A 25,975-nucleotide genomic window follows, 5' to 3' on the forward strand; every position below is an offset into this window, starting at 1 on the left:
TAGAATATGCCAACTTTAAATCAGTATAATTATGAACAGTTTTTAATTCAAATGAAGAAATAGATAAATACTGTATGAAACCAAATGCATATTAAGACGCATATTCTCTCAACTTATATCGTATGCAGTTTAGTTTTTCTATACTCGACTTTCCAGTTTTAGTTTCATGCCATTCGCGGGTTTTGTAATTCCACCTTTTGTCAGTTGTAAGGGAATCTGAAATAAACGGAAAAAAGAACGATAATCTACCATGGTCCATATAAGGATTTTTATAGTGACAATGTATATAAAGTAACAAAAATAAGAAAATAACTCGATACATGTGTAAAAAAAAAAGTGTTCCGATATCGTATGTGACAAGTAGTAGTGGTGAGTAGCAAAGTCTCGCCGCGTTAGAGAAAACGATAAACCACGATATTCCAATCCTTCTCACTAGACGAAGTTGGATTCGTTATTTCTAAGGATAGCAGTTTTTTGGATAAAGGAAAAAATAGGATTTTCGTGTATATTTGATTTCGTGGATATACCAAAGTCTGCATTCAAGCCTATAAAACCATGTTTTTCCTTCATCATTTAAATTCGTGGTGTACTTATACATTTGTTTACTCACGAAATCCCCAAAAACTTGGTATCCCACGAAGAAAGAAATTAATCCACAATAATTGAGACAAAAATAAATTGTGGTACGGTTACCATTTGATATCATAAGTTGTTTAAGTTAATTCATTTTTCTGTCCAGATCCATGATGAACTCCGAGTTAAATCTCTTTATTTTACACACCATAATTACTCATGGACAGGAATGACATACACAAAATTGTCAGACAAACGTGATAAATACTACAGTCAGTAGTGTGAAATACGTAAAGTCGGATAACTCAATTCCTCTCCGTGTTCGATTGTTTCCCAACAGCAGCATAATACAGCCATATTAGATCAGCGGGCTATAACGAACGCATTGTTCGGGTAAGAGGTACTTTTTTGGTATATTTTGTGTATCTAGCTTTAAATGACTGGTCTTGGAGCGGGTACTCAATAATATGATTATCAGTCAGAAAAAAATATTTTAATCGCTTATGAACCAACATAACATAGCCAACTGAATTGCAAACAATATCAGTACCTTGCCCTTTATAATATAATAAAATTGTTTTACGTAAAAAAGTTCTAAAATGCCCCCTCCCTTTCAATTTAATCATTTAATTTACCTCTGTTTCTGCGCATGTTTTGAACCTGTAATGTTGTAGTATGTACACTAGTGCATATTTGGCTTCTACTTGAGCCAGACGCATGCCGATACAGCTACGAGGTCCATGACCAAATGGTAAATAACAGTAAGGGTGCCTCTTTGCTTTGTTTTCTGGTGTAAATCTAAAACATAAGTTGTTTATGACAAACTTAAAAATTAAAAAAATCATTTTTTTGTGTAATCTGTGATCACGTGTTACAACAAATGTATATAAAACGTTAAGATTAGAAATCTCAGAATATTGTCTTTTTTTTTAATCGGAATATTTACACTGTTATTCATGACAATTGCAAAACTCCGTACAGTGATCGTTTTCCTCTTCCCAGGAGCAGCGGTGGTACTACCGAAGAATTTAAGCAATTACTTACCTTTCAGGGTCAAATTTGTCAGGTTCTTCCCAAAATTCCGGATCTCTGTGAATTGCATGTATAGGAATCATTATCTCTGCATTTTTGGGGATTTTATATCCATTTACTATCATTTCCTTCTCAACATTTCTGCCCGTTCTAAAAATAAACACAACAAAAAAAATAGCAAAAAATAAAATATTAATCAAAGAATAAAGTGTTCAGATATTAAAGCGTATGTTGCTGAATGTTTCCGATTGATTTGTGCTGACATGAATTATCATTGATATTGTTATATTTATAAATTAACTATTTACAAAATTTTGAAATACTAAGGCTTTTCTACCTCAGGCATAGAGTACCTTAGCTGTATTTGGCAACACTTTTAGGAATTTTGGATCTCAATGCTCTTCAACTCCGTACTTTATTTGGCTTTTTTCAACTTTTTTGGATTCGAGCGTCACTGATGAGTCTTTTGTAGACGAAACGCGCGTCTGGTGTATATATAAAATTGAGTCCTGGTATCTATGATGAGTTTATTTATTTTGACTCGGAAGATTTTAATCATTGACACGGACAATCCCTTCATGCAAGTTGAAGGATTTTAGCGGTGTTAACCAACTACTAGTACATTTGAACCAGCTTATATCATTCTCCTGGTGGATGAAGGCGCAGTGGTTCACTGTATACCCGATTACGTACATTCTGCCTGGTGCGTATATCATAATTGTTTATTGTATTTTAGATTGTATATAATCTTTATTTATGATTATTATTGATGCATTGTTTATTTTTAATGTAAATATTTTTGTATAAAGAGAGCCTTATTGAAAATTGGTGTAATCCAAATGAGTTACTCTCTCTCTTAATAAAGATATTATAATTATTATTATAGGCACAATGTTTTATTGTATACCTTAGTACATACACTCCGCCTGGTGCGTAAAGACTCAATTTTTCACTGTATACCTTATTTCGTACATTCCTCTTGATGCGTATAGGTGCAAAGTTTCACTGTCTACCTGATTACATCTATTTAATTTCCTTTTGGTGCGTAAAGGCCTAATATTTCACTTCTACCCGATTACGTACCTTCCCGTGCGCGTATAGTCGCAATGTTTTACTGTCTACCCGAGTACATACCTTCCTCCTGTGGCGCATAGTCGCTGTCTACAAGATTACGAACCTTCCGCCTGGTTCGTATCGACGAACTGTTTCGCTGTATAACCGATTAAGTACCTTCCTCGTGGTGCGTATAGGCGCAAAGTTTCACTGTCTACCCGATTACTACCTTCCTCCTGGGGCGTATAGGCGCAATATTTTACTGTCTAGCCGATTACGTACCTTCCTCCTGGGGCGTATAGACGCAGTGTTTCACTGAATACCCGATCCAGGTAATCCATCTTCTGGATATTGTCATAATTTGGACAATCCTGAAAAATATCATATTGGTATACTGTCACAACCATTTTTTAGATAAAATATTATTCGGTTTATTCAAGAATCTTGACGATACAAATGAGACACACGTGTTTATGGTTCCTTCTTCTCACATTAAATTAGAGTCAGATGCTTAATGTATTATTGCGAACGTCAACTTAAAGATGTCTTTCCGTTTCATGTATCGTTAGGTTTCTTGCTAGAAGATTTATATCATACCAATTCGGTTTATTCATTAAATATATTATATTTTGATTATCAATAGAAAAAAATCCAATATTTGAATAAAAATGCAAGTAAATTTTAACTTCAGTCCAAACAAACTATAATAATGTCACAATAAAAAGACTATTCATGGGTATTACTTTTCCTAAAACGGAGTCTATTTCTTTAATGAGTTTCTCTTGGCAATCCGGGTTGGTTGCTAGGCAATAGGTAACAAATGTTAGTGCGGAGGCAGTGGTATCGTATCCGACTAACAAAAACAAAATGGCGTTCCCAGTAATTTCATCCAATGTTAATCCTGCAATTAGAAAACATGACTTAATATCGTGATTGAATATTGAGAAGCACTTATATGGCATCCACTTTATACAAGAACAGTTACTCAAATATCCATCTTTACGAATGTAAACATCCAATGGGTTTAGAGTGAAGACGTCATACACAGTAATGATAAGACACGAATATTTCATGCAAGGCAATTATGTCCACATTGTCGTCTAAATAAAATAGATGACGAATAACATTTTTAATTCACATAATGTACAAAAGTCTTAATGATAATATCATGGGAATTGGTAATATATCAAGAACCGATTCCGTTAACATTTTGGATATAGTTTCTACACCTGTTCGTTAAAACCGTTCTCACGGTCTTAGAACAAATCGCAATCAAAGAAAATTTCGGACCAATCATACCAATATTTCGGACTTAATTTTTATTTAAAAAAACAACGGCAGACATTATCTGTTAAGAAAGCTCTGTTCATTACCGGTTAATAGGTTAAATAAAATTTTGGAGGATTGCAACACAATTTCATATAACAGTCCTAAGTATGAAATAGTTCAAATTATTATGGCATATTGTTATTCTAAACTATTTCCAAAAATTGATCGCCCTGAAGATCTGAAAAACATTTTATTAAAATAAAGTATGTCAATAAAGGTTTTCATTTTGTAAATATTGACGGTATATTTAACGACCATTCTGTTAAAGAACAAATTCCTGGATATTTTGACAATACTGAGCTCCCTCTTATTTGTTATATTTACAAGACATCTACTCTAAAATTTGTGTTCAATTATAACCAATTGTGTAAAGATGTTAATATCAGTGAAAATACCCCTACTTCATGTAATTGTATGAATTCCGCATACATTTATGGACCCATTTCTCATGTTATAACAGGAGATCTTAACATCGTTCAAGACCGAGAGTTAAAATCATTCCTCAGTAAAGGACCTAAATATCGCCCCCCTTCAGTTATTAATTGGAATGAGTGTCGTAATATCATCCACGACTCACTCCGTACTCACTGTTTGAAATGGATAAAACGGGAAAAAGCTGACAAAAAATCTTTGGACTCTTTTTTCAATTCAGTAATGAACATAGTTGATATACGTATTCAACATTTTAAGAACATTTTATTATTAACAATAACCACAATAAATCTATTTCTCGTATCAAACATAAACTAAAAGAACTAGCCAAGGAATTTTTTTTTTGTCCCGGCCGATAAAGCTGCTAATAATATTATTATTGTTTGACGTAAATTTTACATTGAGGTTCTGAAAAAAGAAATTACCAATTCAACAACATTCCAACTGACTCCATTTTCAGAAAACGACATCTGTAACAAACATAAACTTTTAGCTTCCGCTTTACAAGCAGAACCAAATACAATGAAAGTCCCAACTATGTATTGGCTCCCGAAGCTCCACAAAACACCTAACAAATATAGATTTATTTCGTCTTCAAGCCATTGTTCCACAACTAAATTGTCTATTATCCTTACCAGTACACTTGGTACAATAAAAAACCTGATAATAAATTGTTCAAATAAGGCTTTCGAAAATAGTGGAACTAATTACTTTTGGAGTGTCAAGAACTCGTTGGAAGTACTTGATAAATTGCATGCTTATATTGGTGATTTTGAATCTGTTCAAAGTTTTGATTTTTCTACCCTGTATACCACATTGCCTCACATTCTCATTAAGAAAAAATTCACCCACTTAATTAAATGGGCATTTAAAAAGTCAGAATGTGAATATATATGTTCAAACTCTTTTAGGTCATTTTTCAGTTGCAATAAACAAAAAAACTATGTCAATTGGACATGCTTTGATACTATAAATGCCCTTGAATTTTTACTAGATAACATTTTTGTTCGCTTTGGAGATTCCGTATATCGTCAGGTTATCGGAATTCCAATGGGGACTAACTGTGCACCACTTATTGCGGACCTGTTTTTGTATTGCTATGAGTTACAATTTATGACAAAAATCAGCAAAGACCCATCGAAACAACATCTGATAAACAAATTTAATAATACTTTGAGATATTTGGATGACAGTTTGGCTCTCAATAATGACGACTTCAGTATGTATACTAAAGAAATTTATCCTGTTGAACTTACTTTAAATAAAGCTAATACTAACAATGACCACTGCCCTTTCCTCGATCTTGATATCTTTATCACTAACGGAAAGCTTAATACTAAAATTTATGATAGAAGATATGATTTTTCATTTCCTATCGTTAATTATCATTTTTTTAGATGGTGACGTTCCCTTGTCACCATCTTACGGTGTTTATATATCTCAACTTGTACGATTCGCTCGTGTATGTAACAATGTTTTAGATTTTAACGAGAGAAATTTATGTATTACTGAAAAATTATTACACCAGGGTTTTCGATATCACAAACTAGTCAAAACATTTACTAAATTTTATCATCGGTATAAGGACATCATTCGTAAATATAGCTCAACATGTAGACTTCTTATACGCTTAGGTATTTCACATCCAATGTTTTATGGAAATATTCTTTATAAAGCACAAAAATGTCAGTATTCACCGCAGAAACTAACAAAACCTTTAAATAAAGTTATTAAGAAGGGATATAGTTACGATATTGTTGTCAGGTCATTAAAGATTGCATATTTTGGCGTTAATATTGATTCACTTATATAGTCTTTGCATCGGAACTAAACACATTTATTCAAAAACCAGTTGTAGTCATGACACGGGTTATGTTCTTTTCATATTTGTTATGATGGTATGATACTAAACCTCTAACGGGAAGGATTGTGCCTGATTTTCATATGATGAAATCATAATCTTTCAATCAGTTTAATTGAAGTCTGGAGCTGGCATGTCAGTTAACTGCTAGTAGTCTGTTGTTATTTATGTATAATTGTCATTTTGTTTATTTTCTTTGGTTACATCTTATGACATTAGACTCGGACTTCTCTTGAACTGAATTTTAAATGTACGTCTGGTTATGCATTTACTTTTCTACATTGTCTAGAGGTATAGGGGGAGGGTTGAGATCTCACAAACATGTTAAACCCCGCCGCATTTTTGCGCCTGTCCCAAGTCAGGAGCCTCTGGTCTTTGTTAGTCTTGTATTATTTTAATTTTAGTTTTTTGTGTACAATTTGGAAATTAGTATGGCGTTCATTATCACTGAACTAGTATATATTTGTTTAGGGGCCAGCTGAAGGACGCCTCCGGGTGCGGGAATTTCTCGTTACATTGAAGACCTAGGCCTGTTGGTGACCTTCTGCTGTTGTTTTTTCTTTGGTCGGGTTGTTGTCTCTTTGATACATTCCCCATTTCCATTCTCAATTTAAAAAATGACGATTTGAGACTTGAATTTTTACCAAAAGTTAAAAAAAAATATCTATTCAGATATAGATAATATAGATGATTTTGATAAATTGGTTTATGTCTTTCGTGTCCGTCAATTATGTAGTATGCTGCTCTATTTGTTAAAAAGTCATGGTCACTGAGGAGGGATGGACTCAACAACTGCCTGATAGATACATATGTATACAATGCTTGTTCTTTCATTGGGTGTTTTTGTCGAGCCTTCGACTTTAGTCGAAAAAGCGAGACTAAACGATCCTACATTCCGTCGGCGTCGGCGTCGGCGTCGTCGTCGGCGTCGTCGTCGGCGGCGTCCACAAATATTCACTCTGTGGTTACAGTTTTTTTAATTTTGATAACTTTCTTAAACTATACTGTATTTCTACCAAACTTGGACAAAAGCTTCTTTATGATCATTAGATAGTATCCAGAAGTAAATTTTGTAAAAATAAAATTCCATTTTTTCCGTATTTTACTTATAAATGGACTTAGTTTTTCTGCGGGGAAACATAACATTCACTCTGTGGTTAAAGTTTTTGAAATTTTAATAACTTTCTCAAACTATCCTGGGTTTGTACCAAACTTTGACAGAAGTTTGTTTATGATCATAAGATAGTATCAAGAAGTAAATTTTGTAAAAAAATAAATGCATTTTTCCGTATTTTACTTATAAATGGACTTAGTTTTTTCTACGGGGAAACATAACATTCACTCTGTGGTTAAAGTTTTTGAAATTTTAATAACTTTCTCAAACTATCCTGGGTTTGTACCAATCTTTGACAGAAGTTTGTTTATGATCATAAGATAGTATCCATAAGTAAATTTTGTAAAAAAATAAATGCATTTTTCCGTATTTTACTTATAAATGGACTTAGTTTTTTCTACAGGGAAACATAACATTCACTCTGTGGTTAAAGTTTTTAGAATTTTAATAGTTAAAGTTTTTAGAATTTTAATAACTTCCTTAAACTATCCTGGGTTTGTATCAAACTTTGACAGAAGCTTGTTTATGATCATAAGATAGTATCCAGAAGTAAATTTTGTAAAAAAATGAATTCATTTTTCCGTATTTTACTTATAAATGGACTTAGTTTTTCTGCTGGGTAACATTACATTCACTCTGTGGTTAAAGTTTTTAGAATTTTAATAACTTTCTTAAACTATCCTGGGTTTGTACCAATCTTTGACAGAAGCTTATTTATGATCATTAGATAGTATCCAGAAGTAAATTTTGTAAAAACAGAACTCCATTTTTTCTGTATTTTTCTTTTAAATGGACTTTAATTTTCTTCCAGTTTACCTTACATACAGTCTGCAGTTAAAGTTTTCAAAACATTTATTATATTCATTAAACTATCATAGATTTTTACCAAAATTGGACAGATTAGCTTCTCACAATCATAAGATAGTATCAAGAGGAATATTTTTATTGACTTTTTTCCTCAGTTTTGTTGAGCCTGCGATTTACAGCAAAAGTAGGCGAGACACTGGGTTCCGCGGAACCCTTACAAATTTTTATATGTATTGTAAACTTATTTTGTTGTTTTATGTATGCCTCCAACTCTATTGTGGTATAAATGCGCATAATTGAATATACTTAACTGTTTGTAATTGGTGAATAAGAAGCTGACGGTTGAAGTTTAAGACTTTTAACGGACCGTAATCAAATGTCAAACAAAGGAGTCTATCCGTTGACTCGTGCATTTTTGTTAATAAAATTTCGACAGTCATTCTTTTTTTTTAATATCGATAGAATTACATCAACAAACACATAAACAAACAAGCAAATCTCTTTGACACAATTCCAATTTCCCCAAATTGTCTCTTTGACACATTTCCCATTTCCATTTTCAATTTAAAATATTAATAAAAATTATTCAAACGTTTGCATATTTGTGTGTAGATCGTAAATGTATTACATGACGTATAAATACCTCTTTTCTTCCATTTCTCTGGATCCTTTTCATACTGGTGTACAGCCTCGTAATCATTCACATCTTTGTCGTTGTGCGCGTTCAGCATCATTTGCAGCAGATCTTTTGGTTTCTGAAACTATGAGCGACACAAGCATTATTTGATTTATTATTAAAATATAAAGTTCCGACTTCGCGAAAATTTAACTAAGAAATATTAGTGTCACAACAAACAAAAATGTGCTTTGTTTATAAGTGAAAAACCACAAACAAAGTTTATGAAAAGTACCCTTCATGGAGACGCTTGATCAAGTGTGCGCTTTATTACATACGAATCTATCCTATGGCAAATACTATATTACCCTTCACGGAGACGCTTGATCAAGTGTGCGCTTTATTAAATACGACCCTATGGAAAATACTCTAATACCCTTCACGGACACGCTAGATCAAGTGTGCGCTTTATTAAATACGGATGGTTGTTATGAACAAGACATCATTGTTTATTACTTTGAATTTGAAATTTAATCGACAGTAATAACAGAACATTCAGTATAATAAATTAAATAACACATATCTGAGAGGGTGATAGAGCCGATTGTTACACCTCAAAAAGACATGGTCAACCTTGGCTTCGCCGCGGTTGACAATGTTTTCTCGGGGTTACAATCCGCTCTATCACCCTCTCAGATATGTATTATTTATATAATGTTTATATTTTCGATTGTTTTATGCCAGAATTGTAAATTTCAAAACTACTTTTTACCTGGTCAGTTTCATTCCTCATACCAATAGCTGTTTTGACAACAGATTTAAAAAAGTCCATTATAGTTCGGTTATTATTCGGTGATATGTTAAACCAGTTGAAGATGATGTCAACACTTGGAAAGGCCACTACAAAAGATGATTAAAGTTTGCATAAGATACTATATGAAATAAATGGAAATCAAATAAAAAAAAACAATCAATGTACATATATGTGGTAAATTATTATACATTTGTAATGCAGAAATTCTGATAGCTTCTTTTTCTTAAAAATATCCGCCTTTATTTGATCAAGACAGTTATAATTGGACAGGAGTCTCAAAAGGTAATTACTATTAATCAGAAACGTCCCTGAACATTGATTATCAACGTGCACATTGTTTGAACTCACATGAGAAAACCACGATCTACATACCCTTCCGCAGCACCTGAGATAATATCCCCTGTTTTTAATGGGGTTCGTTTCGCTCAGTCTTTAGTTTCAAATATTGTGTTTTGTGTACTGTTGTTTTGTTTTCTCGTATTTTTCATGTTTTGTTTACATATAATCCAGAGTAAAAAGTCGATTGTAGGAAAAAGGTGTATTGTCAATGACTCGTTTGTTTATGTCTAGTTATTCCTACTTAGGTAATAATATCTTACTTATCAAAATAATCAACCTTGAAAATTTAAAATCGAACAACATTTTTGCATATTTTGTAAATTTGTTCTCTGGATTTTTCTGTGAATCAACGTCAAGACCAAATCCAGCTGAGGCTATGATATCCATAGTATACGCTCCAAACACCCTGAAAAGTGGAAACGAGGCTTTGTTAAAAATAACTTTTCACTTTAGGCTGACACACTATTGTGCTAAGTTAAAACCTTGATCGATCAATAAACTTGATTTTCAAAACAAATAATAAAATTAACAGTAAGTGCTTAAGTCTGACAGACGCCATTATAAATTGTTAGATCGTTATTGCATGCTTGTATTATAGATGACACAATTCAATCATGTTCCATATTTCTCTTAACTTGATATTGTAGAATCCCTTTATTCTCTGTTGTTTACATTTTTTTATCTTCTCTTTTTATATGTCCTTTTATATGCAGGTGTACCTATTCTGTAAGCCCTTTCGATACCCTCAAAGAAGTATAAAAGTTGTCGTACTGGTTTAGTAGCACACGTAGTTTAAGCAACGTATATAATTGTCGTAAAGTTTTTTTCATTTTAACTGTTGTGCTGTTCTTCATTACAAAAAAAAATTACGTTCCTTACTGTTTGAATTCAATTGGTTCTCCAGCTTCAGCTTTCGGCTTCAGGTTCTCTACTAATTGTTCATACGACCGTTTAAAGATAGGGTTCAGCTGAAAATACAATGTTTTATTTATGATAAGTAAACTTATAGTTATGGAAAATCAAGTTAAACACCAAGGATTTACCTTGGTAAAGAAAGGCTCCCCGTGAAACCCTACATCGAAGGTCGTCCTAGTTATGAAGGCATATTGGATGTAGTTAAATAGTCGTAATGTATTCCTGCTTGGAACTAAATGTGTGCTGACGTGATGTGTTTAGGCTGCAATGGAGGTTACTATTTGGCTGAAAGGGTACATGTCTGTTTGGATACAATGGACATGAACATACGTGTCATAGATAAATGTTTATAGTTTATACACAGTATAATGTAGTCCTGCTCTAAGGTAACTAATGTGCTGAGAGGGAGTTTGTTTGGCTGCAAAGGACGTAAACATAATTACGTGGAAGGACGCATGTGTATACATTTAGTTACATAGTCGTAATGTATTCCTGTTCGCATGTAACTATTGTGCTGAAAGGGTGTCTGTTTTGCTACAATGGACGTGAACATACATGATATGTAAAACTGTATGATATATAGTAAATACGTCGTTCATTACATAGGTGCTTGAGGACATGATCCTGTTATGAGCCCCCCATAGTCCCTCCCCCTTATTATAATAAATCTCAGATTTTTTAATATATATCACTTATTTGTACCATATATATACTATTATTAATTAACTACACTGGTATTGGACTTAATATGATGAAAACTGCCTATTCAATATAAGGTGTAAACTCGGCCAATACAGAATAACTCGGCCAATATAGATTTTTTTCTGTATTAGCCGAGTTATTCTATATTGGCCGAGTTGACACAAGTGCAGGATTTCGGAACGTCTCTAGTTTTTACATCGGAAGTCATGAAAAACAGAAACTGTTTTGAAGACGCAGTTGTCATTTAGTCATCTTAAACATGCTGAAAATGTCAGTATGGCATACATTTCAGGCTAAAGACGGTCACATTCATTTAAAAAGTGTTTTGAAAGCAGATGATAGAACTATTTCAGGTTTGGGGAACGAGTAGATTATCACAAAGTTCATTTCTTGACGACCTCGGACCTGTTTACTTTCGCTCTTTTTTTTTGTAAACTTTCATTTATTTTTAAACCCGAACCAGGCATTCTGTAACTATGAATCTCTGTTCTTTGGTAATTTGGCTTATGGATAGTGGTATCAATATCAACTACTACATCATTGGAGGATCCATGGTTGGAACCCCCCTTTTTTTGGCCGATCAATGCATTTGAATGGGGACATATAGTTGGACCCCCCCCCTTCCCCCTTTTGTCCTGGGTTGGGAACCCCCTTTTAAAATATCTGGATCCGCCCTTGTACATTTAAAAAAAAATATATTCAATTTGTTTCTGCATATAAATACATACAAAGGCAGTACCTTTCCAATAATTACTAGTTATGTGTTGCGTCTAAATTAAAATTGTAACACTTTATAGTGACTGGAAAGGGTAGAAAAATTCATCAGATGAGAAAATGCTGAAGACACCTGGAAACAGCACCAGATCATTATATATATTGCATCTAATACTAGTAAAAAGAAACTGAGATTTGGATAGTTCCACTTCAAGGTAAAAATATTTATCTCTTGTGAAATGAAAAAAAAATAATTGTAACACTGTAGTTAATTAATAAAGATACTATTACATGTATTTCTGTATTGGCCTTGTTATTGGTCCGAGGCCAGCTGTATTGGCCTCGGACCAATAACAAGGCCAATACAGAAATACTTACGTAATAATATCATAATATACCATAGTTTTACTTTAAATATGCATGTTTACTATCAACGTGAATCTCGAGTATCGAGCGAAGCGAAAGGTTGCCAACTTCGTTTCATGAAATTGGGGCAACGGTCAGTATATATATATGGTACAAATAAGTGATATATATTTAAAAATTTGAGATTTAAGATAATAAGGGGGAGGGACTATGGTGGGGGGGCTCATAACAGGATCCTGTCCTCAAGCACCTATGGTTCATTAGGAAAAAAATCAATTAAATAAGCATTTACAAAAACAATAATAAACAATAAACATTCATAAATAAAAAAAGAAGATGAGGTATGATTGACAATGAAACCATTCTTCACAAGAGACCAAATGACACAGAAATTGAAAACAATTATATTTGAGCAAAGCCTATACCGTATAGTCAGCTATAAAAGGCCTCAAAATGACAAATGTAAAACAATTCAATTGAGAAAACTAACGGCAAAATCATATAAAAAAATTGAATGAAAAACAAATAAAATATATATTATGTACTTACCGCTCTCATCTTGCCAGAGGAAAACGTTGGCAGTAAAGTATTCCTAATAAACCTCCAATGATCGTCTCGTAGATGTATCAATGAGTGTTTTAGTTCATTTCTCGACGGAAGAACATTCTGCAATTATATAATTTTTACGAGGAAATTTAAAAGAGGGTCTGGATGGGTGCATTTTTTTTTTAATTTGAGGTTTCTTATGACGTTAAGAACCTCAACCTAATTAATCTCTATTCTATATTGTTTATAGTTGAGTTTTTCTATTCTGTTTGCCCATCATTCTCTATTCAGTTACCCACCATCCACACCCCATTAAAGAGCCAGCAAAATTCAAGAGGTACTACAGTCAGTTCTCAAAAACTTTTGTTATAGAGAAAACTTGTGGTGTAGTAACTAAGAATAATCAACTCTATCGGATATGAAAAAGGAAATTCCAAACCTTACATGTAACTAAATATTACATGTTCAGGTCACAAGTGTACCCAAATATTGTTTTTTTTTAAGAAAGTATAGAACACATCATAATACGATATAATAAATTTGGAACGTGTATACATGTGTATAAATATGAAACAATGGCGGTATATCGCGTTTAATATCTCATTGAGAACGAAAACGGAAGAGAACAATCTATGTGTTAACACATGACATGGGTAAAATCTCTTTTGTTCTTACTGTGATATAATCTGAATAATGCACAGCTAAGGTGTGCATTAACTACATCAGATATACTGCACAGTTCAAATCTATTTTTACCTTTAGGGGCGTTTCCTGGATTCTGAAAGGGGTGTAACATGTATTCTATAAAATAAAAAAATATTTACTATTGTAGCGAGACTTACAATTTACGTTGTCCAATTCAATGGTGAACAACCAATTTGCCACCCCACCCCCCTCCAAAAAAAAAAAAAAAAAAACAACATACAAAACAAACTAAACTAAAAACGAATCCGCCTTCTGACTTCAAGTAACTAAAAGTTGATTAATTAAACACTTTGTACAGACATCGTAGTTTAAAAAAAAAATGGATTGATTGTTGGTGTTTTAACGTCACTTTTAAGCGCCACATATCGGCTATTTCGTGGCGCCCAGTTTTTATTGGTAGAGATAGCCCCTTTGAGAGGAAAATTGACAGTTCTTATCAACTAATACTGGAGTAAAAAAAAACGCACGGGCGGAGTTCGCCTTCAAACCCTCCGAGTGTTGACGGTCTAGTAATTACAGTAGAACTACTTACACTTTTTGGAAAACGAGGCCCCTGATGAAAAAAGAAAGGTTTCTCCTTCCTTTTTTATTCTAAAATGGGACATATGTTATTTTATTTTGTGTACACTGAAAATCTATATTCAGTGTTTTAAAGTCAGAACAGATAATAACGATTTTTTTTGTAGTTTCTGCCAAAAAGAAATCATGTATTTAAAAATATTCAGGTAATGAAATCTGATTTGAATTAGTTATAGACTCAATAAAATTCATTACGTTTTTGGCGTATTTATTCCTATACAGGAACTCTTTGGGAATCGAATTTAAATTTGTGGTCGGGGGAGGGGGTAAAGATTGGGAAGATAATCGTTGTTTCTGTTAATTGAACATTTTAAATTTATGTACTAACATCTTCCTCGGTTCATCTTTCTCTAAGCATATCATTACGGAAAGAAAAGCAATTAAAATTACTCAATAACACCGTTTTGAAAGTACAATAAATTTAACAGAAACGATAGAAAAATTTACAATTAAATCGCAAATAATGTAACAATTAAGGAAGCCTAAATATAAAAAGAAATAATTTTAAAACGTACCAACCTCATACTACATTAAGGCTCATTTCCCACTTTCTTTACTCTACAAGAATTTTCCTAGGAGCCGTGGATTTCGGGATATCGTTTGCATATTTCTAAAACGTTCACGTAAATTGATGACGTCATGTGTTAAAACAGTTATTGGCCAATCAAATCGGTATATTGGATTTAATCTGCACGTTTTGCGTGACCCCTTAACCCGAACTCCTACGTCGTTCGGGTTAACCAGGGTCACCCAACCCGTGCAGATTAAATTCAATATACCGACTTGCTTGGTCAATAACTATAACTTGTGATATACATTTTATAAATATACTAGTACTGACGAGTTTCCAGTGTTCGATAGTTATAATGACATATGCACCAATCCTATTGAAGGTACAATATCAGTTCAATCTCCCAGTAAGGAACAAAAGCAGAAGAAAACGTAAATCTTACGTCAATCTTTTTTATTGATAATCAGATTATTGATTATCAATAGTATTTCAAACTCATTATAATTTACCAAAATACATCCTTATATATTATACTTACTCGTCTGTTGGGACAATTAGAGAATTCTTTGACCATAACTTCTTTTATTGTTTCCGGGTCAGAGATCACCAGCGTTGGAACCAGCCCTTGATATATCCTTAATAAAAAAAACGTATTGTAAATATAGTTCAAACAAGCACGTCTCGTTCCACTTGCATTTTTTTCCATCCGATAAGTTAAGCCTTTTTCAACTGATTTTTATAGTTCGTTCTTATGGTGTACTGTCCCAGGTTAAGGGGAGGGTTGGGATCCCGCTAGCATGTTAAACCCCGCCACATTATTTATGTATTTGCCTGTCCTAAGTCAGGTGTCTGTAATTCAGTGGTTGTCGTTTATTTATACGGTACATATTTGTTTTTCGTTCATTTTTTATACAAATAAGGCCGTTTTTTTCCCGTTTGAATTGTTTTACATTGTCATATCGGGGCCTTTTATAGCTGACGATGCGGTATGGACTTTGCTCATTGTTGAAGGCCGTATGGTGACCTTTAGTTGTAATATCTGTGTCATTTTGGTCTCTTGTGGACAGTTGTCTCATTGGCAATCATACCACATCTTCTTCTTCTTTTATATGCGTCATGTTGACGCATGTGTGATAAACTTCTGTAAAGATTTTACACTAATCAATTTCGTTTGAATGCTAAGTCAATTTCCTTCCTAGAACAAAGATACGCATTATGTCATTCAAAAAAGTCATAAACTCTACCGAGAAGCTCTCTAAGGCCACCTTGTGTGATTACCTGTGATATTATGAATCAGTGGCAAAAATAGTAGTCTTTTAGATTAGTATATATATAATAATAGTGATAAAAAAATCACTATTAGTTGTTATTGGATTTGAAGTAGCTGTCAGTTACTGCGAGTACTCTCAGATCTGTACTTTGTATCTTTTATGTTGCAAGTGATGTATAAATACCCTGCCACGTCCGGTCTGTATATTTGTTAGATGTTATGTTTTTTTTCTGCTTTCTTTCGATCTGATGAGTAATATTGAGCCATTTTCAACGCATTTTTATAGTTTGTTCTTAAGCTGTGCTTTAAAACCACTGAGGTTAGGGGAATGCTTAGCGTTCACACAGACATTTAATCCAGCCACATTTTGTACGTGCCTGCCCCAATCCATCAGCCTATAATAGTTCAGTATTTGCCGTTAGTTCATATTTCATATTTATTTAGTTTTTTCGTAAATTGCTTTGTTATAATTATACATCAGGCTGTTAGTTTTCTTAATTGAACTGTTTCATATACAACAAATGAAAGTTTTAACGACCTTGGCTGGCTATACAGCCCTTGCACGGTCGGTTGTTTCATATTTGTCAGGCCACTGCCTTTTATATGCGACTTTGAAGGCCGTATAGGTTCCTGTAAATGCTGATCACTTTCATTTCATTTGAACTTTGGTTTTTATATATATGGTATCAGTATCAGTGAGATAAAATATCAATTCAACTTACCCAAAACATCTGCCGTACTTCTTCACTAGGTCCAGGTCTGTTTGTATCATTCCCTAAAACATAATTTGAGTTTTGGACATAACACGACGTCTTCCGATTAACTGAAAGTTTTTTGTATATCCCCTCATATATTTGATTTGGCCAGGTGACCGTGGTTTTATTACCCCGAAAAAAGTTCATTTAAAATTAAACAATAAGGAATGGCTCTAATGGTTTTTTCTGTCTACGAAGAATAAACATATACAAAATGTCATGCATACTTTTAGATATAACACTACGCAGTTTATTCAATGGGCACTACATTTTTGATGTTATTCTTCATAGATAGAAAAAAATATATTTCAGTCATTCCTTTAACTCGAATAATTTAATCCCTCTTTGTGTTCGATTTTCTGCCTTCGTAGATCAGCGTATATATGCTAGTTCCCGGTACTGCGTTCCAGCCAGATATAAGCTGATATTGGTAAATATGTAAAATACTGAAGGTTACAAGATAGCAATTATTCGTAATGCATTTTCCATAGGTACCACTGGTGTTCCGTATTTTTTTCCCTCGAAGACTGCATAAACCAGGGGAAAACGGGTAGCACTTCCTATTACTAGAAATGCCAGTGTTGCGTTACAATAAAAAAAATATACATTACATGTATATAGTTATGTGACAAAAAATGACTTAAAATGCAGTTAAAAATATCGTCTATTTTTTTTTTCGCTTAATGAAAAAGGCATATTTTGAATGGCTCTGACCTGCAGAAATAGAAGATTTTATGAAATGTGAATATGATTTTCTACATTTTTTAAACCTAATTGGACACGCTTCCACTTAAAGGTAATTCCGATCCTGTATCATCCAATCAGAAGCCGTACAGGATTCTAATCTGAGTACTGTCCATCTTAGGGCAAACAAACTTGAAGTCGGTTAAATGTTAGTCTCGATAACCCAGACGCATATTTAAATATAGCGTCTGGGGTGATTAACCGGACTGGTCAGATATTTATAGGGGGCGTAACAAATAATTAAATATAGAACATATCTATAAATAGCACTTCCGTTATCCCCATTATATCTAAAAACAATTATTACAAACGGTAAACAGTGTTACGTTACATGTATAAAAATTATGTGATTATAAAAACTGACATTTTGTAGTTGACCATATTTTGCCCAACTTGCAGATGGGCAATCTTAAAAGAACGATCAAAAACTGTAATTAGCGGTGGTCTTCCAATTTCCTGAATTTTGTGACACATCCAAATTAAGAATTAAGACAGGATTTTTTTTCGGGGGAAAAATTTGGTTAATTATATAGGAAAACAATGTAGCATGACTGTAGAGTGCCCTCCTTATAACAAGGTCTGGATCAGCCACTGTTGGTTTATAGGGGATACCAAGCTCCGCTGTGCGCTCAGAGAGCCCAGGAATCCGTATAGGTGGACCGTTGTACATAAAGCCATACAATATACCCTTATTTTCTGGTCAGTTATGGTCCGACATGTATCCCTATAATGGCCTATAATCTAGAACCTCATCTTTATATTTATTGTCATTTTTCCGTCCTGAACATTACCATTTTTTACCACAAGACTATATATAACCAAGCAACCCAAAATCAATCTTTTTGTATATTATAACACACCACGTTAAATATTCTCTTATCTTCATACTATAAAATGCCATTTTTCTATATTTTTGTATTTTTAGCATACACTCTCTATTCTATGAAACATTTGCCACTGGACGTTAAGCAACCAACAGTCGGTATGTTGATCTATAGTGTATCCATATTAGTCTGTATTCTTTATTTTTTCCCTTTTTGTCGAGCCTTCGACTTTAGTCGAAAAAGCGAGACTAAGCGATCCTACATTCCGTCGTCGTCGGTGTCGTCGGCGGCGTCAACAAATATTCACTCTGTGGTTAAAGTTTTTGAAATTTTAATAACTTTCTTAAACTATACTGGATTTCTACCAAACTTGGACAATAGCTTGTTTATGATCATAAGATAGTATCTAGAAGTAAATTTTGTAAAAATAAAATTCCATTTTTTCAATATTTTTCTTGTAAATGGACTTAGTTTTTCTGCGGGGAAACATTACATTCACTCTGTGGTTAAAGTTTTTAAAATTTTAATAACTTTCTTAAACTATCCTGGGTTTGTACCAAACTTGGACAGAAGCTTGTTTATGATCATTAGATAGTATCCAGAAGTAAATTTTGTAAAAAAAATAATTTAGTTTTTCCATATTTTACATTTGAATGGACTTAGTTTTTCTGCGGGGAAACATTACATTCACTCTGTGGTTAAAGTTTTTAAAATTTTAATTACTTTCTTAAACTATCCTGAGTTTGTACTAAAATTGGACAGAAGCTTATTTATGATCATAAGATAATATCCCGAAGAAAATTTTGTAAAAAAATAATCCATTTTTTCCATATTTTACATTTGAATGGACTTAGTTTTTCTTCCAGTTAACATTAGATACGTGTAAAGTCTGCAGTTAAAGTTTTTAAAGCATTTATTAGATCCATAAATTATGCTGGATTTTTACCAAACTTGGACAGAAGATTCTTACAATCAAAAGATTGTATCAAGAGGAATATTTTTATTGTTTTTTTTCCTCATTTTTGTTGACCCTGCCATTTACAGCAAAAGTAGGCGAGACACTGGGTTCCGCGGAACCCTTACAAATTTTTTCTTAGTTTTGTCTCGTTATTCTTATTTCTGTAAATTCTTGTTATCATTTATGCTTTCCTTTTTATATAAACTTCCAGATATCTGAAGCACTTACCTTACTCGAAAAGCACACATCAAGTTACGTTTATGGGGGGAAAAAACTCATACAAATACTAAGATTTCAATGTAGAAAATCCTCCATAACAACTTATTACTGGCAGATCAGTGAGACCATTCAATGAGCCAACTCAATTTTTATTTACAAAATTAACTGATCTTAAAATTGCAAACGACAGAATAGTCTGAATGTTTCACAATAATCTATATCGCCTAATCATTTTGGGAAGAAAACATTTAGGGACCAATCTTCACACAATACCACTTTTTCAGTCTCCGTGTCCATGAAGAACTTTTCCAGTCTCCATGTCCATGAAGAAATGCATAAGTTAACCAGTCATTCATGAAACCCAATTTAATATTCTTCGAATATGTTTGAATAAATCACATTGAAAAGATGGAATGGGATTTATCTCATACTGCATGATAATTATCTTGTAAAAAAAAAATAACTGAAGTGTATTCTCCTGCTACAAACTATTATGCTGAGTTCACACGATATACGAATTCGATTCCAATATCCATCATGTATTAAAGGGCAGCTTCACAAAAATTCTCCTGTACATGTGAACCTTTATATAAAATAAGGAGATTGGTATGATTACTGATGAGGCAACAACCTGGATGTTCGCAAAATCACTGCTCAGTCTTCAATATTAAGAAAACTCCATACCATATTAATAATTGAGAAGGGCCTGACATGTAAATGAGATATAATTCAAACGTGAAAACTGTTAAATTTCTTATATGATTTTTAATTTGTTTAATTCTCTGACATATCTTACAACAATGTGATTCTTGATTTTTGTTTTATTTACTTTAATGAATGTAGACATCTGTGTACCTTTTTTCGCTTTATGGTTGCTGTCAGAATAATGTTTATACTGTGATTATAATGATTGCTGGCAGCTTCAGTAATTAAAAACAAATCTTTGAATCTTTTTTTCTTATAAAATTGGAGCTGTTTATTGATACAATGAAAATTCAAGTATTATAGATTTTTTTTTTTAATTCTTCACATTTTACACATAATATCTGTGTCCAGAAATCTTCATTGGTTTGTCTACAAAAGAAAGTAAAATATTAAAAACATATCAATTTTTGGTCACCAGCATAGCATATATGAAAAACAAAATGTTTGGAAAAAACATCATATATAAATATACATTTTAAAATGTCTTGGTGCAAACTGAATCCCGCTACGGCATGCGAGATTATCTCGCTGTGTTAATGACTCAACATGGTGGCATTGGGTTGTTTCCTGTTCTTTTGTCGGGTTGATGTCTCTTTGACACATTCCCTGTTTGTATTCTCTATCAAAATCATGCATGCATTTTTATCATTATTGAAAGCCATACAGTTGCCTATAATTGCTCACACCCACCTCGTTTGAACTTGGGGTGGATAACTGTCTCATTGGTATTCATACCGCATCTTCTTTTTGTATAATGTTGACCTTTTGGTACTTTAATTCTCAATTTTTGTTTTAGTCTTCAGTATGACCTCTTAATCATGTTGATGTTTACTTTTGGTAATGTATGTTATTGGGTTAACAAGTTGCTGCCTCATTGACACCTCCTTTCATTGATGCTGGATCTATTGTTTTGCATAAAATCGAATTTTCAGTTTTTTCCTCATGTCATGGTTTTATTTCAAGGTTTAGAAAGCCAATTGGTATTACCGTATATATTCACCGACAACATTGAATGTATTCTGTTATGATTTTTTTTTAGTGTGGAAAAATGCCTTTTAAAAGTGCAAAAAAAGTATTGTCCAGTTGACCAGTCCAGACTTTGTTTACTAACAGTATATTTAAATTACTTTTTATAACAACGTGTCCCTCTTCTTGTATGTTTGTATATAAAGCTAAATGCATTTGTTTAAAAAAAAAAAATCGAGCATAAATCATTTTGACCTTTTGGTGTATGTTCAAATTGGCATCTTTTAGATATACTTTGTTTGGTTTTCTTCTGCTAATGGTTTTGGATTGCGTTCCCTCTTTTAAATGTGTACAACATTGCGCATCCTTCCTCCCCCTTTTTTTTTACACATATCAAAATGCGAACTCCATTATATACTGCAGACAGATACAACACACTTATCCTGGACGAAGTTCATATTTCATAACACTTTTCAATAAAAGTATTTATAAAGTTAAAGATACTACAAATCAACCACAACATGTATTTATAGCGTACACACGACTGTTCGAGTGTCCCAGTCAATACAAAAATTACCATTTATTGTATATAATTATTAACTTGCTTACGTAGCACGAACATGCATGAAAGAATATAACTACTCGGTGTTTCAGGTTGTATTAAAATTTATGTAACAGTTTGTGTTGTTATGTCATCTTACCAAAGTTTGATGTGCTGTTATTTTCTTTCGCTGTGATGAAAGCCATGCTGTCTGGTGTTTTCCACGATTTGTATGTCGTCACAAAAAAAATATAAATAGCTTTAAACAACAATCGGTACACTCGGGAGTTTCAATAGTATTATCGTAATATTATTTCTTCCGAAGTCAATAACCAACTTCTTGGTTCTTCGTCTTGGACATTATCTTTAAATACAAGCTAAAAAATCCGATACTATTCCGAATGTCATAAATTACCATTTTTATATCACTTGTCATCCAGACGCTCTACTTTGAAGAATAAAGCGGCTGGATGATCGAGACTAGTTAAATGTAAACAAATAATTGCGCTCTTGTCACCGGAATATTGCGATCGGTAACCAGTATACGGGATATAACGAGTGACAAACAAATGGGTTATCATTCCTTAATTAGTTAAAACAAACAAATATTAGGTAAGACTAGCTAAAAAGAAAAATAATGATAAAAATAATTTAAAAAAAAAAGAAATAGTAAAAGAGAATGTCACCTTTAACAGTAACCAGCAAAGCCCAAACATTCAAAATTAATCTTAATATCTTAAAAAAAAAATTCTCTCATAAACATTAAAAAAAAAAAATTCATGAGTACGTGTAAATTAGTTGAACATGTTACCCTGCATTATTTCTGAGCCAGACATCACTTTCACAGTGAAGGCAATTTACCATTTCATAGTCTAATGCATTCTGGGTAATGTTCTCAAAAGAATATATCAGAACGCTCACGGTGCATTGACTTCCAACGATTGAAATTCAACCAACACTGTTTAGATTTGCGGAAACGAACAGTTTGCGGCTTTACCCCTTTATCCTTTAGATTTTGAAACGGCGAATTATGAAAGAGGTTTCAAATTGATTCTTATAGGACGTGCTTCTTTTGCATTGTGCATTTTTTACATAAATAAGGCCGTTAGTTTTCTCGTTTGAATTGTTTTACATTGTCTTATCGGGGCCTATTATAGCTGACTATGCGGTATGGGCTTTGCTCATTGTTGAAGGCCGTACGGTGACCTATAGTTGTTAATGTCTGTGTCATTTTGGTCTTTTGTGGATAGTTGTCTCATTGGCAATCATACCACATCTTCTTTTTTATATAAACTCATGTTCTATATATAAATCCAATAAAAGTTGGTTGCACATGCATATATGGACTTCTTCAGAATAATGAATTTTATCAAATTATCATGCACTTAATATATTTTAACTTTAAAACACTTTCAAACTCTTAAATGGTGCACATGATGTTACTAATTTATTTATTATGACTGATATGTGGTTGCATTCCGAAATTGACATATTTGCTTTTTTACAAACTAAAAGGGAGGTTTATGGAAGAGCCCACACAAACGCTTTTACACTTATACTTATCGGACACAGAAATTACCTTAATTGTACTATTCAGAATCGAAACAATTGATGCAAGCTATTATACTTTATTGTAGTTTTAATATGGGTAGGCATTATGTTTGTGTTATTGTAGCCCTTACGTTCGCTCGGGAAAAAATAATCACGAATATAATATATGCCTACCCATGTTAAAACTACAATAAAGTATAGCTTGCATCATGCTTGCGTCAATTATTTCTTAATCATAACTCTAAAAACGATGTTTGTTATGCGTCCAGCAGCAAGTATTTCAAGTGTTTTTTTTAGAACGATATGGTTATCTTATCTTACTTTAGTTCTATACAGGGGAGTTATTCCGACAAAAGGTTTCGATGTTGGACCAGGAACTCCTGCTCGACTCCATACTGTATGCTTAGATCGGAAATGGCTGAAATAAAACATGCAATCTAGGTAATATTCTAACATAAGTTGAATAGTTTCATTTCAAAAATATTTTACATTGTGTACCTTATTCTCTAAAACGGAACAATTAATACAAAGGCATCAGTACTTTGATTTGTCGAATCTTTCTTCAAAACACCAAATGACTGTTTTTGCGTGTTTTACAAGATTTTCAAATTGTCGAAAATGAAAAAAAAATCGCATACTGTCGGGTTAGTTAATGGGCTTCGGATTGACTATATATTTATAGTGACACGTTTTTATGTTGTACTGTTATACCACTGTCCCAGGTTAGGGGGAGGGTTGGGATCCCGCTAATACGTTTAACTCCGCCACATTATTTATGTATGTGCCTGTTTCAAGTCAGGAGCCTGTAATTCAGTGGTTGTCGTTTGTTTATGTGTTACATATTTGTTTTTCGTTCATTTTTTTACATAAATAAGGCCGTTAGTTTTCTCGTTTGAATTGTTTTAGATTGTCTTATCGGGGCCTATTATAGCTGACTATGCGGTATGGACTTTGCTCATTGTTGAAGGCCGTACGGTGACCTATTGTTGTTAATGTCTGTGTCATTTTGGTCTTTTGTGGATAGTTGTCTCATTGGCAATTATACCACATTATCTTTTTAATATTGTCGTTATACTGACATCCAAATCGACAATTAGGTACTGAAGGATGGTCTAGCTGGGGTCTTTCAGTTTTGTTTTCTATAATTTTTAGGATTTCACTATTCTTAACAAGTTTTGCTTATCATTCTTTTATATCAGAACTCTTTTTTCTTCTTTTTGGTCGTTATTTCTCTATTCTTCTTATTATTTGTATTGGAGTTTATTCTGCATTAGTTACTGTAGTTTCCATGGAAGCATGGTAGATACATTGGTAACCGTCTGCTGCGACTGTTATATACATGCAAAAGAGTGGAACACAGTAATAGAATAGTTATAAAATATCATACTAAAAGACAAAATGGCTGTTTCAAACAAGGTCTTGGACAATCAATTGCAAAATATACCCCCCCTTAAATAATATACAAACATAACCTCCTTAAGAAGTCAGTACAATTTGTACCTTATTCTCATAATGTTAATTTTTTTAAATGTATTTTTGTCTGGTTGTATGTCCGTACATGTCACATTGTGTAAATTTCTAGACCGTTTTTGAAATTGACTTCGGTTACTATAAATACGGATACATTATAAGTTTGTAAGATTAGATTTATAATTAAGGTATTTGCATATTTTATATTCTTACAAATGTGCCACTCAAGGTGACCGCGGGGGTGGCGGTTGACTTTTTCAAACTTACTGTGTATTAACGGAGTGACCCTGTGTATTATTTGTGTGAAGGTTAAGTTTTGAGAAGTTTATAAAAATAATAAAACAATTAAAATTTAACTTACACGAATATAATAATAATTGTCACACAAAGAAAAATCACAACCAAAATCCATCCGTTTATTTCTATCAGTCCCAAAATATCCATTTTATATGATCAAATTGAGCACTGTTGATAAAAACTATTATAGACCAGTTTTGATGTTAAGGTATGCAAATTACCTTATTTGACCAAGATAATTTTTCGTTTATATTTATATACGTGTTTTATCGTACTTATCAAGGTGAAAGCAATGTGTACACAGCGATTCCATCAGTTGTGCTAACATGACATTTCATCAACAAGGTCATTAAAAAGGACGACTAGTATATGCTCTGTGCTCTTTCTCGTTGAAATGTACATTACTAAAACGTAAAATAACAAATTTTAAAATACTTAACTCCGGGGAAAATTCAAAATGGAAAGTCCTTAATCAAATGGCAAAATCAAAAGATAGAACACATCAAACGAATGGACAACAACTGTCATATTCCTGACTTGGTACAGGCATTCTCAAATGTAGAAAACGGGTGATTGAACCTGGTTTTATAGCGCTAAACCTCTCCCTTGTACGTCAGTCGCATCAATTTCCATTATATAGACAATGATGCGTGAACTAAATGTCACA

The 25,975-nt window shown here is 33.0% G+C and overlaps 1 protein-coding gene and 1 long non-coding RNA gene across 3 annotated transcripts; both read right to left on the reverse strand.

Annotated features, from left to right (window-relative positions):
* Positions 1 to 27: 27 nt before the first annotated feature.
* On the reverse strand, positions 28 to 25,556 carry LOC134697245 (cytochrome P450 3A6-like). 2 transcript variants are annotated; one of them, XM_063559393.1, is made up of 14 exons: positions 25,373 to 25,551; positions 23,863 to 23,959; positions 17,001 to 17,053; positions 15,547 to 15,643; positions 13,217 to 13,333; positions 10,850 to 10,938; positions 10,231 to 10,376; positions 9,590 to 9,717; positions 8,845 to 8,956; positions 3,402 to 3,559; positions 2,941 to 3,029; positions 1,618 to 1,755; positions 1,209 to 1,371; positions 28 to 216 (listed from the first exon to the last, which is right to left on the reverse strand). In XM_063559393.1, the coding sequence occupies exons 1-14, from the start codon at positions 25,453 to 25,455 to the stop codon at positions 139 to 141; spliced, it is 1,548 nt and encodes a 515-aa protein (XP_063415463.1). In that variant the 5' UTR covers positions 25,456 to 25,551; the 3' UTR covers positions 28 to 138. The 2 variants fall into 2 exon arrangements, with proteins under 2 accessions (XP_063415463.1, XP_063415464.1); XM_063559394.1 differs by lacking the exon at positions 1,618 to 1,755 and having other exon boundaries at positions 25,373 to 25,556.
* On the reverse strand, positions 20,524 to 22,323 carry LOC134697246 (uncharacterized). The gene is made up of 2 exons (XR_010103087.1): positions 22,151 to 22,323; positions 20,524 to 20,852 (listed from the first exon to the last, which is right to left on the reverse strand). It is a non-coding gene; the product is annotated as an uncharacterized LOC134697246 (long non-coding RNA).
* Positions 25,557 to 25,975: the final 419 nt, after the last annotated feature.

The sequence above is a fragment of the Mytilus trossulus genome, chromosome 14, assembly GCF_036588685.1.
Source record: "Mytilus trossulus isolate FHL-02 chromosome 14, PNRI_Mtr1.1.1.hap1, whole genome shotgun sequence".
Taxonomy (NCBI): domain Eukaryota; kingdom Metazoa; phylum Mollusca; class Bivalvia; order Mytilida; family Mytilidae; genus Mytilus; species Mytilus trossulus.